The following is a 13126-nucleotide window of genomic DNA, read 5'->3' as shown; positions in this document are numbered from 1 at the left end:
TTTTTGCCGGGAATCGAACTCGGGCCCCAGCTTTGAACGCCGGTGCCTTAACCACTAGACCACAGAGACGGGTTAATGGTTAGGGCGAGCCTACCTTTGTTCTCTTCATCCATTTCTTTACAATATTTAAATAAAAAAGAGTTGCCAAAAGCTGTTGTACATGTAAAGCTTTACACATATATATATATATATATATAACAAAAAAGTAAGTCCCCATTGAACAATCATCAATATTTTCTGAACCAATGCGAGTTTTTAGTATATTTTGACATGAGCGTGTAGGTAACTTTATAAGCTACCCTCCGAGTACATGTTGTGGACTTATTTTGCGTCATGATTCAGTGAGCACCCTCAGAAGGCAAAAATGTCACTTTTCAAACGTCACAAGCCAAATATCATTACTTTGATTCCATTTTATTGGAACTAATTCCTCATTCTTATCATGAAAAATGGTCAGCAGCATAGACTATACCCTACTGAAGGTGTTAATTACTTTTTCCGGTAAACAATAAGCGGAAATTGGTTAATTAGTCCTCCTTCCGGTAAACAATAGGGAAGCGGAAATTGGTTAATTAGTAATCCTTCCGGTGACAATAAGGAAGCGGATATTCATTAATGAGATGTCCTTCCGGTAACATCCTGTAAACAATAGGAACGCGGATATTTGTTAATAAGGCATCCTTTCAGTGACATCCGGGATAGAACAATAGGGACTTCCTTAATCAGGAAGCTCATCCTTGTGTATCATGGAAGGAAGGGGTCATCTTGGAAGCTTCCTTTTGTATTATGTGTATTTGTGTATGTTTGTGTTGACCAATGGTATTGGGAGGATGTTGTTTAGGAAGTGATGTGATTCAAGTCCTTGTCTGTGATTGGACAAGAGTAATTAAGCACGTGTCCAAATGGGGAGGAGCCAATGGGGGGGTCAAGGGGTATAAACAGGGGCACATTTGCCCCCCTCTACATCACAGCCACTTGTGCATTCGACTCGTGTACTACTCGCTTCTCAATACTTCAACATCTACCGTTACTACATTCTACAATGGCTGGAAGAAAGTCATCAAGCATGTCAGATGAATTTCCTTTAAACACTCCATGTCTGAAGAGGGTACCTGAGGATGACGAGTCCTTTGAATGGCCGACACAAAAACGTCTGTGTCCAGACAACAACACATCAGCAGGACCTTCCTCGAGTTTGCCGGAAAATGTTTTAGCAGTGAAGGTATGTACATTGAAAACTTTTTTTTTTTTTTTTTTTAAAATTAATTTATTCATTTATATCATTATTACTTTGTTTCAGTTGCATATTTTTTTATTTTATTTATATTGGAATAAACGTAGCATGGGATAGAAAAAAAATTGGCATGCACATTTCAGTATATTTCCACCAGTTTTATTGATTCTATTATATCCTTTCTTTTGTGCATGTAGGATGTGAACTTTGATAGCAAAAGCAAAAAGTTAAAGGTGCGTGAAGAGGCAGGGTGTCATTATAGTCATGAGGACAGTTTTGAAGTCTGTGAATTTGAATATGGGTCAAAACCTTTTCATTTGCGTGGGAATCGTTTCGCTGTTGTGAAAAAATACAAAGGGGTCACGTATGTGGCGATACGTGAGTATTACAAAAACATTAACAAAAATGAAGATAGGATGTTGCCGGGGCTCAGGGGGATCAATTTGACATCAGAGGATTGGTGGGCATTGACTCGTAGTTTCATGGGGATCAGCGATGCTGTCCGTGCTAAACTAAGAGAAGACAGTGAGAGTTAGGCAACTGTTGGTACAACGAAAAATTTGATTTGTTTATTACAATAAGAAAAAAAATGGAAAAAAAAAAGATTTTTCTTAATTCACTCATTAGATAAAAAAACAACAACAAATAACCCCCCCCAAATAAATAAATTATAAAAAAAAACATGACTAATGTGACACCCACTTTTCCTCATCTTGACTTCAGGCTGCTGTTTCTCAAATGGAACGAGACTTGAACTCCGACCCAACACCCGTCACCCAGGCACCAAGTCAAAATGGATGGGCTCCTGCTCGATCGCTGTCTCGTCAATCAAGTCGACGTGCTAGGATGGCCCCCATCAGGAGAGCCCTGAACTACGAAGAGGATGAGGATGGGGTGATCACCATCCCTGATGATGAGGAAGAGGATGATGACGTCTTTCCAGTTGAGTCACAACTTCCCGTTCTTCACCTCCAAGAAAGGGAATTGGAGAATATGGCAGGAAGGACAGAGGAGGAGCTGATGAGAGACTTGGAGGAAATGGCTGCTGGTACGCAGGGAGAGCTGCTGGCAGATTGGGACCAAATAGTTGCGGAGGAGGAGGAGAGGATGGAGCACGAGACAAGGATGCAGGAGGAGACGAGGATGGAGGAGATAGAGGAGGAAAGCGACCCTGAGATGGAGGAGGTAGAGGAGGAAAGCGACCCTGAGATGGAGGAAATAGAGGAGGAAAGTCAGCCTGAGATGGAGGAGGAGGCAGATGGCATTCTTGAAAGCGAACTCCATCGGCTGATGGATAGAATTGAAGCAGTCAGGATTCAGCGAAGAGATGTAGCGCCAGTGGATGAGGAGATGGAAGAGGGGGAGATACAGGATGGCATCACTGAAGAAAGGGGACAACAAATTCACGAAGAATCATTGAAGATTGCTGTCAAGGCCCTGACTGACCTGATATATGAAATTGTAACCGAGAACTGTGAAGGCTGCATCAATGAATACGGTGGTCAACTTGACCATCCTCAATGCGTGTTGATGTCTTGGGGGGAACAAGTGGAAACATACTTTCCATTGGCCTTGGAGAGATTGACTAACAAAGTGCTTCTCTCCAAGCTACATCTTGTACACAAAATACACATGATGTTCGACTGTGAACTGGATGTCGCAATATTGGAAGCAACTGAATTTTTAGAATACGATATGAAAAAGGGATGGGTTAAAGACAAGGTCAGAGACATGGTGCTAAGGAAACTATGAGCACATGAACTGTACAAGAGCACATGAACTGAACATGCTTTTTTCTACGATGCTTAATCCGTCCTATATTTGTTTCAAGTTTTGATAACAGACATCAGCATGCACTGAGGATGGTCATATTTAATTGATGTATGCCAATTTTCATTTTATTTATTTTTTTTTAATGAGTGAATTAATAATAAATTTCAGTTTAATCTTTGATACATTTTTCTTCAGCTTACACATTGTTGTTGTGATACTTGTTAGATCTGAAATGCTTGAGGTATGATTGGTATTGACATTTAATGTTTGGATTGTTTCAGGTATGAATGGTGATGATATTTTATGTTTGAAATGATTGAAATATGAATAGTGAATATATAGAGTTGAAAATTGATCGTTTGAATTGCTCAAGGCCTGATTAGTGTCAATGGTTGTTTGAATTGCTTGAGATATGATTGGTGTTGATATTGGTTGTTTGAAATTGTTTGCGATATTAGTGTTGATATTTGTAGTTGTTTGAAATGGTGATATTGACTGTTGTGAAAACTTTTCTGTTCATAAGTTGTTGAATGTTTGAGATATGGTCATTGCTCTGATTGATAGCTGTTATATACGCATGTGATGGTGAGAAGAAATAGATGCGTGGAAGCATGGATGAGTACTTGAACAAAATATATGGAGATCCTGAGAATGAGGCAGGCTTTGGGGGAGCTGAAAAGTTGTACCAGTATGTGAAAAAGGATGGAGTTTATGAGATGACGCGTAAACAAGTAAGAGAGTGGTTGGCGGGCAATGAGACTTATACCCTACATTACCCAGTTCGAAAAAAGTTTACAAAGAGTCGAGTGATGGCATATGCTATGGATGAATTATGGCAACTCGATTTGGTTGATATGTCTTCTTTATCCCGATATAACTCTGGTTACAAGTATCTTTTGACATGTATCGATGTGTTATCCAAATTTGCATGGGTTATTCCTCTCAAAGATAAAAAGGGAAAAACTCTGGTGAAGGCACTCAAGAAAATACTAGAGTCCAAACGAGAGCCAATTTACATCCAGACAGATAAGGGGACTGAATTTACAAACAGGCTTTTTCAATCTTTTTTGAAGGAAAATAACATACATTTTTATACCACCCACAATACCACAAAAGCATCTGTGATTGAACGTTTCAACCGAACGTTAAAGGAAAAAATGTACAAGTACTTTACACATCGTGATACTTCAAAGTACCTGAATGTACTGCCCAGATTTGTAAAGGCATACAATAATTCCTACCACCGCTCCATCCAAACAAAACCCATCCTCGTCACAAAAGATAATGAAGGTGACATTTGGAAAACCTTGTATATGAAAAAGGGTCTGCTGAAAAGGGAAAAAAAGTCTGGGTACAAAAAAGGAGATCGTGTTCGTATAAGCAGAGCCAAGCACACCTTTGAGAAGGGTTACCGCCCAAATTGGACCCAAGAAGTATTCAATGTCACTAAACGAAAGATACGAGATATCCCTGTATATAACTTGGAAGATGATCTGGGGGAGAAAGTCACAGGTACCTTTTACGAACCAGAGTTGCAGAGGGTAAAGAAAGACAAAGAGGGCCTATTTAGAGTTGAAAAAGTACTGAAAAAACGATTGCACAAAGGTAAAAAAGAATACTTTGTCAAATTCTTGGGGTACCCTTCCTCCTTTAATCTTTGGGTGGATAACATTCAAAAGTCATATCACAGCCAATAATACATTCATTTCTATACACAATCATGGAGAGTGAAGACCAAGTTTTTATCACCCTTCCGAGCAACAGCTCTATGGATTATTTTCCTAATAACACTTTAACCAGTTTCACAACCAAATTGGCAACTCCACTGGTTTTGCGAGGGGAATACGAAGTCGCGATCGTGGATATAATTTATCCTCATTCGTTATACAACGTAAACTTGACAAACAATAAATACAGTTTTTTCATTGGAGATCAGGTGATCACCGTGGGTCGTGTCCCAGAAGGACATTATAGAGATGCACAGAGCATATGCGTGGCATTTAATGAGTCCTTGCCCACCGATTTGCGAAATAAGGCTTGTTTTGACGTCAACCCAGCAACAAACAAAGTCCGGGCCACAATACAACCAAACAGCGGTGTTTACTTGAGCGAAGGTCTTGGACAATTATTTGGTTTTCCCGAAGGGACTCTTCGTAGTAACCAAGAAGCCAGATTTCTTCCCGACCTCCACGGTGGGTTATATGCATTGTTCATTTACACGGACATCATCGAAAATCAGAGAGTCGGGGATATCAGTGCTCCTCTACTAAGGATTGTCACCGTAAACCATCGACGAGCTGGCGAAGTCATCGAACGATCTTACCAAATGCCACACTACCTACCAGTGAAAAGTAAATACATCGATACCATACACATAGATATAAGGAGTGACTTTGGAGAGAAGGTGCCATTTCAAAACGGGAAGGTGGTCCTGAAACTACACTTTCGATCAGTACGGAGGAATCCATTTAGCCTGTAATTATTGGACTACATCATGGAGTTCATTGGAGGAGGGGGATTGCCCATCTTTAGAGGAGCAAGAATGCAGAGGGGGTATGGTTTGGGGAGTATGTTGAGGGGGCTTCTTCGGTCAGCAATCCCCATAGTCAAGACTGGGAGCAAAATGTTGGGTAAAAAAGCCTTGCAAACTGGGCTAAATGTGATGCGTGACGTAGCAAATGGAGAGTCCGTCTCCTCGGCAACAACATCCAATTTAAAAAGGTTGGGTCGCCAATTGACCTCTAACAAAACTGGCAGGGTGAAAAAAAGGGTTAAAAGGAAGCGTCCAAAGAAGAAGCCCGTCAGTTCACAGCCAGCCAAGAGAAGAAGAACGTCTGACATTTTCGACAACTAAGACCTCAAAAGATGGAGAGAATACATCACATGTCCTGTGAATGTTCAAAGTCTGAAATTGATTTGTTCAGCATCCCACCAACTCAAACAACTGTGGAGAAGGGGAAATGGGTCCAATTTTTTCCTCTTACAAACATATCGGATTCTACACCCATCCAATTTCACCTTCAAGGCTCGACGGAGGAGTACACAGACCTCTCACAAAGTTTACTCCATGTCCAAGCAAAAGTAGTCAATGGAGATGGCACACCTTTGGATCAAGATGCACAAGTGGGGCCAGCCAACATGTTCTTACACTCTCTGTTCAGCGATGTGGACTTGATGCTGAATGACAGACTCGTCACCCCATCAACCAACACGTATGCCTACAGAGCAGCCCTGGAAACACTTCTCACCTACGGACCCGAAGCCAAGGAATCCCAGCTAACTTCTGCCCTCTTCTACAAAGACACGCCCGGTCACATGGATGACGGAAACCCTCTGAGCGTGGATGCCGGTAACCAGGGACTGAGGGAGAGATATCGATTTATTCGAGGCAGCAATACGGTGGACATGGTGGGTCTTCTCCACCTCGACATGGTCTTCCAAGACAGACTGCTCCTCGGTGGTGTGGATATTAAACTTAAACTCAATCGCAGCAAGAATAGCTTCAGTCTGATGTCTGCCGCCGACAATGCCGATTACAAAGTCCTCATCACCAGCGCATCGTTACACGTGAGAAGAGTCAAACTTAGCCCAGAGGCTGCCCTTCTCCATGCCAAGACACTGGAAACACAAACGGCCAAGTACCCTATCCGACGAGCCGAGGTGAAGACATTTTCAATTCCACGGGGCAACCTGTCTTTTACCAGAGAAAGCCTCATCTTGGGACAACTTCCAAAGCGACTCGTGATTGGCTGCGTCAGTAACACAGCATTCAATGGGGACTACTCCAAAAATCCATTCAACTTTCATCACTACGACCTGAACTTTCTGGCCCTGTACGCCGACTCGGAACAAATACCATGGAAACCCATCCGCCCCAACTTTTCTGGACCTGACCCAAACTACATCTTGGCATACCAGACTCTCTATTCCGGCATCAATTCAATGTTTCACGATAAAGGGAATCAAATAACCAGGACGGACTACAACAAGGGATACACGCTTTATGCATTTGACATGACACCAGATCTTTCGACGGGAGATTGCTTCAACTTGCGTAAACATGGCAACGTTCGACTCGAGATGCAGTTTGCAAGAGCACTACCAGAAACTGTAAATGTGATGGTCTATGCAGAATATGAGAGCGTAATAGAAATAGACAGAAACCGCAATGTCATCATTGATTTTGGCGGTTGAGAGAAAGAACTTTAGTTGATAATTGTAGTTTATGGTACAACGTATTAATGCTATGAATACCCAACAACTGGAACACATTGGAACCTTGGATCCAAAATTAAACAATGTATTTGTGGGGGTTTTCCCATCCGATCAATTACCCAATGTGATAGAAACATACCCAGCAGCACTCATTGCCAATGTAGATACGCATGACCAAGATGGAAGCCATTGGGTTGCCATCTATTTTACCAAAACAAAAGTTGGTGAATACTTTGATTCATTTGGGAGACATCCTTCCATGTGTTCCCCTCATTTTGAACCCTTCTTGAACAAGTTTTCCAATGCATGGACTTATAACCAAAGGTCCTTGCAATCATTTTGGTCCACGGTATGTGGACAATACTGTTTGTATTACTTATTGCATCGAGTTAGGAAAAATAGTATGGCCAGTATTGTATCTACATTCAATCAGAGCCGCATTGAAAATGATAAAGTAGTGCACACATACATTCAAAGACTCCATCCACACACAAATACACCCATCCACGAACCACATTTCATACTGAAACAAATTGCCAAGTCCTTAAACGACTAATCAAATGTAGAAAAAAAAATAGATAGTAGTATAGTGATCAAGTTGATTTGCATGTGTGTAAGAAAAAAAATGAAATAGAAGGAAAAAAAAGAAAAAAGATGGTAGCTTAGAAAAAGTAGAATTGTACAGAAATAGGTTGTTAATGTGTGACAGTAAATGAATGTATAAAATATTGTATATATTACCACACTTCCTTCACAGTCCTCATGCACATACGCTCCCTAACAAATACAAACAAACCAACACATATCCACTCACGCACATATTCACATCCTCATTTGCATGCATGAAAATAATACGCAGAAAGAAAAGACAAATCATTTTTTTTTTTAAATGTTTTATATTACGATTGATGTCATACTTTATTATATATCATGATGTACATATCGATTCAATAAAGTTACATGAACTATATTACATTTGTCTGGTTTCTCATTTGTACAGAGTTGTGAATATGCATTTTTTTTTTCTTTTAGACTGGATAAAGGGGATTGTTCCTTTTTTTGGAGGGGGGGGGGGATAATTTTCATAATTATATAACACTCCAGATAGATATTACTTTCAATTCTAGATTGCATCATAGATATAATTCATGGTCACAGAAGATTTAGAATGACATGAGATAAAATAATCACATACAAGCGATTAAAAAAAACAACATAATCATCACAAAGGAAGAATAGAATACAGATTTAATGTGACATTGCAAGTAACTATCCCGTTACAAAAAGCATTTGTATTCCCCCCCCCCACAATTTATTGGTATCCACTGATTAAAAGGTTTCCCATTTGAGAGAGGGTTTCTTGGATTTTTTAGGAGGTGCACGTTTAGGTGTTTTGGACCGTGTGGTCATGAGAGGGGATGAACGTGTAAATACCTCGGGAGGTGTAGCTTTGGAATCTTTCAGTTTAATTTGTTGCAAGATTTCACGTCTGTCTTTATTCAATATCAAAGATTCTGGAACATTGGCGTCTCGCAGGACGTGTAAGAAATATTGCCAGCCCATAGGCTTGGCCATTTTACGATCTTTCAATACATCATACATTAAATCAATCACATTAGATCCTCCTATTATTTGACCATCAAAAATCAATTCGCCACGATTATTCCAGCCCCATGATTCATCTTCTGGCTTCTTGAAAATACGATCCATCAATAATGTAGCCTTGTGCTTCAATGTCACGGGTAATGTCTTTAAAACTTGTTCCTTCATAAAGTTTGTATTCTCCCTTTCATTCTGCGGGAGTACATCTCTGCTGACACCCTCTGGAGAAGATTGTTCACTGACCTTCAGATGAATTGATGCGGGTATTGCCTCATGCTTTTGTAATTGTAGATATTTTTGCAATGCTTCGTGATACAGGACCACTTTATCTTTTTCAGAAACACCCTTTGACTCTAAAATGGATTGGATACTCTCATCCAATTTGGATAACACCCTTTGTACTGGTTGAGCATTTGCCATGGATGCCTGAACTGCGCGTGCCAATTCTTCTGGAACCAATGTCATTTTTTTGGTGTGCTCCATCTTACCCAGTTAATATTCGTAAGATTGGGCCAAGAATAGCGCCTAAAAATCCACCCTTTTGAATGAAGGTAGTTTTCCTTGCTTTAAGACTGCTACGTTTATTAGCTGCAAGGCGTATATGCTTCTTATACCGCGATAAAGTCTTCTTTTGAGAAGCTGTTAGAGGTACATTACCTTTTAAAGTATTTGCGCAACATTCTGAAAGGCAGTTGATCAATGTCTTGGTTGCATGCTGCAATAAAGCTTTCCTCTGACGAGGAGTGCACTTGAGAAGAACGCGCAGTTCAGGCAGATGGGTCTTCACGCTGTGAGTCATGATGATGAAATGATCAGTTCAGTATTATCACATCCTACCTTATACTTTTCGGTACATACACTGTCGTAAATTCATTTGGAAATATATGCGTTCTTAACCGATGAGATTCTGGCGTATCGGCTTTCAAATCAATCAACAAGTAACCATAGGGGTTTTTGGTAGCATCATTGTAAGACTCTTGTACGTATTTAGTTTGACCTGGATAGAGTTGACGCCCCAAATGGCTAATCTGAGATTTGTCTCTTGGATTTTTGTACATGACCAAATATTGAGCATTCAAACTAATTGTTCGTGTCTCTTTACCCGCATGAAAGAGATTCTGCACAATAAATATGACTGACAAGTTGCGATGATGCGAACCACGTGTAAATAAGCTTGTCATATTTGCATCTTTGGTGCATTCGGCCATCAAGTCATCTACAATGATCAGATTACGTACATTTGGATCAATAACACTATCAAAATTACTCGGAAATCCTTCAATAAATTCAATGCCAGGGATTTCGTTTAACATTTCAGCATAGGCTTTTTGGTAGACCCCATAACACCATATTATTTTCTGCGGGGGGTTTTCAATCATCTCTTGGTTGAATTTTAAAAGTTTTCTAACAAATACAGTTTTACCACTCCCTGTAGGGCCTGCTACAATGCAGGTAAAAGGATGAACAAATTTTACAGTCATGATGCTAACCATCTACAAAGTTTTAGCCCTCCTCTCAATGCCTTACCCAGGGTAAATGAGAATATTGTTGAAGTCCATGGACTTATGAAGGCGCAAGCATGCATAATGCGCTGGAAAAAATTAACAATACGCAAACATATTCTATTATACACGTCTGCTACCCATGCTTGGTATGGAATCATGGGGTATGCCCTTCTCGTTTGACAAGAATGTGAACCCATTATTACTTTTGGGTGAAATTGTATGCCTTTGTAATGCTCGCCGATTCTTGATCAGATGAAGAAAGAGATATCGCATCAAAGATGGAGGCTACGTAGGATGGAGACGATGAGGACACCAACTTTTGCTCGATATAAATGTATGCAACAAGCGCAATAATTGTTAGAAAAAGAACAAAAACTCCTACCCAGGTTTTTGGTTTCTGCTTCAACGCAAATAGTGCCACACGCAGAGCCGGAGGAAGCATGTTTCTCAGGCGGTGGTTTTCAAGCGAATGACAGCATAGGTAGCGAGTTTCTGCAATTAAACACATAGGGTACATGTGCAGTGGTTTAATTTTGTCCTACATAGCCATATGGAATAGTAAAGAAGTTTTCTCTAACGACTCGTTTGTCGTACACCAGCCTGTAGTCTTTGCTAGACTCCCTGGTTTCAATGCGCTGCTTTTTATTCACCCTGGTAATCTGGTATGGGTTAAAGACCGTGAGTTTAGAGCTTTCATCCAACCCCATATGGGTGACCATCTGCTTCATGGTGTCGAAGTTAATTACCTGTGAATTTCGGTAATTAAGAGTGATTCCTTTGACTTTGCAGGTAGTCTCGCCCGTGTTCAGTTTGTAGGCATAGTTTTTGGGGCCTCCTGAGATGAACGATCTTATGTACTTGCCATCTAGTTCATCAGTTAGGTCTCCAAGATAGTCACCTAGAGGAGGACACCATTCATCAGGAACATGAGCTCTTTCGATGTAGATGATGCTATCTGTATCGTAGTAGAGCACTCGTTCTCCCAAGCGATCCAGTACATCAAACAGCTTCAATCGTGCTTGTGCTGTTGTGAATGCAGCGATGATGACGCTGGACTTGGGGTTCATTACTTCGAAGTCGTCCTTCTTAACAGACCGGACTTCTGCCACATCATCGTTGATGAAATGTACCTCGGTTACCTCTGTGTCATCCGATGTCAAGATTTCATACAGCCTTGCTGGGTCCAAGAGGATCTCAGTATTAGGGAGGTTGGTTCTCATACCGAACCTACCCCAGAAGGAGTTTAACATGAGTTTGCTCAGTGAACGCAAACCTTTATTTTTTACTATCTTCTCCCGGTCCAGCTCAATATTCTCATGTTTGTAGTAGTTGGCTATGTACTTGGCTTTGTCTTCCTCAGTTCTACACCAGTCAGGCCACCCAGATGACTCTTGTTTTATTTTAAGGAAAGTGTCAATGTAGCAAGAGAACAACCCGTAGTCCGTGAATCGTCTTTCATCTGAAGGCTTTTCCCTTTGAAGTTGAGACTTCACTGGAAAGTGCCACACAGCCTCCATGTTGATAATCTTGTACCCCTTTTCAACTGCCTTTTGCAGTTCAAGAGAAACCCACGTACTGCGCAGCATCCTTTCTTTCTCAGAATGAGAGCATGGCGTTTGTTGCCCATTTTCGGCACAAGTAAGGCACAATGGAAACATCAGTTTATCATTCACCTTGATAGGTAGCACGGGATGCATGAGATCTTGAGGGGGCAAGATAGCACATCTGATCAGACCATAATATTCGGACACATCAGCAAAATTGTGCGTAATGATCCTAGGGTGGCCTATGGGATATGACCCGTATTTGTTGACGCTGGGATACAGTGACGTAAAGTCCACATACTTGATTTTTTCTCCCTCCTTGCACTCGTACAACAGGCAGCTGGCATTTGTACGTCCACCATAAAATGATTCACGGGGATTCAGAGGTGCTGGATTTAGTCGCATCTGTTTGATATGGAGAGGGAGGGTGTCCTCATTCCATTGACATTCCCACATTGTGACATAAGTCCAGTCTTTCAGGATGTTTTGAATGTATTTCTTCTTTTCCAACGTGTCAAGATGCAACTCTCCCATCGTTTTTCTGATCCCCTTTTTACCACTGTTTGTATTGAATGAATAGCATTTCGGGCATCCATGCCAATAGCATCCATCGAGGAGGTGGTATCGGCGTATTGTTCAAAACATCATTAAAAATGAAGAAGAAGAATGATGTATTCGTTTCTTCAACTTTTGAATTTGCCCATATTACAGATATCTCAGGCTCAGTTCATTTCATTGTTGTGTACAGACCCCCTCCTTCAACCGTGAACATGTTATCTCTGTCAGATTTCCTTGCAGAATTTGATGAATTTATCACAGAAACTTCTCTGATTCCAGGAAAGTTAATAATAATGGGCGATTTTAATGTACATTGGGAAAATGCATTAAAGAATGATGTCAAACACATTATGAATACTGTGAGCGCTGCTGGGCTGGTACAGCATGTCCAGGGCCCGACCCATATCCAAGGTCACACCTTAGATCTTATTTTTACTCGTGATGATGCTTTCTTATTTGATTGTCATACGCTAGAAATGTGTTCATCAGACCATTACATGATTCATTTCTCCTTAAGAAAGGAGAAGCCCAATCCTAGTTTGATTACAGAGACCTTGCGCAATTATCGCAAGTTAGACAAAGTAAGGTTCATGAATGCATTGGAGGAATTAATATCGTTAAGACCACATGATCATGATTGTGATGCACTTTTTAATTGGTATAGTGTTGAAATCACTAAAATTTTGGATGATCAT

At 40.7% G+C, this 13126-nt stretch overlaps 3 protein-coding genes across 3 annotated transcripts; 2 read left to right on the top strand and 1 right to left on the bottom strand.

Annotated features, from left to right (window-relative positions):
- The first annotated feature begins 490 nt into the window (after positions 1-490).
- Positions 491-2992, top strand: LOC121426951. Its single transcript, XM_041623372.1, has 2 exons — positions 491-1222; positions 1958-2992. The coding sequence occupies exons 1-2, from the start codon at positions 917-919 to the stop codon at positions 2984-2986; spliced, it is 1335 nt and encodes a 444-aa protein (XP_041479306.1). The 5' UTR covers positions 491-916; the 3' UTR covers positions 2987-2992.
- Positions 2993-5872: 2880 nt separating this feature from the next.
- LOC121432174 (uncharacterized protein F54H12.2-like) lies at positions 5873-7201 on the top strand. Its single transcript, XM_041630033.1, has one exon. The coding sequence runs from the start codon at positions 5873-5875 to the stop codon at positions 7199-7201; it is 1329 nt and encodes a 442-aa protein (XP_041485967.1).
- A 3655-nt stretch (positions 7202-10856) lies between these two features.
- On the bottom strand, positions 10857-12407 carry LOC121432163. Its single transcript, XM_041630022.1, has one exon. The coding sequence runs from the start codon at positions 12405-12407 to the stop codon at positions 10857-10859; it is 1551 nt and encodes a 516-aa protein (XP_041485956.1).
- Positions 12408-13126: the final 719 nt, after the last annotated feature.

This window comes from Lytechinus variegatus, chromosome 1, assembly GCF_018143015.1.
Source record: "Lytechinus variegatus isolate NC3 chromosome 1, Lvar_3.0, whole genome shotgun sequence".
NCBI classification, from domain to species: domain Eukaryota; kingdom Metazoa; phylum Echinodermata; class Echinoidea; order Temnopleuroida; family Toxopneustidae; genus Lytechinus; species Lytechinus variegatus.
The sequence above is the reverse complement of the archived record's forward strand: the minus strand, read 5'-3'. Positions and strand labels throughout refer to the sequence as shown.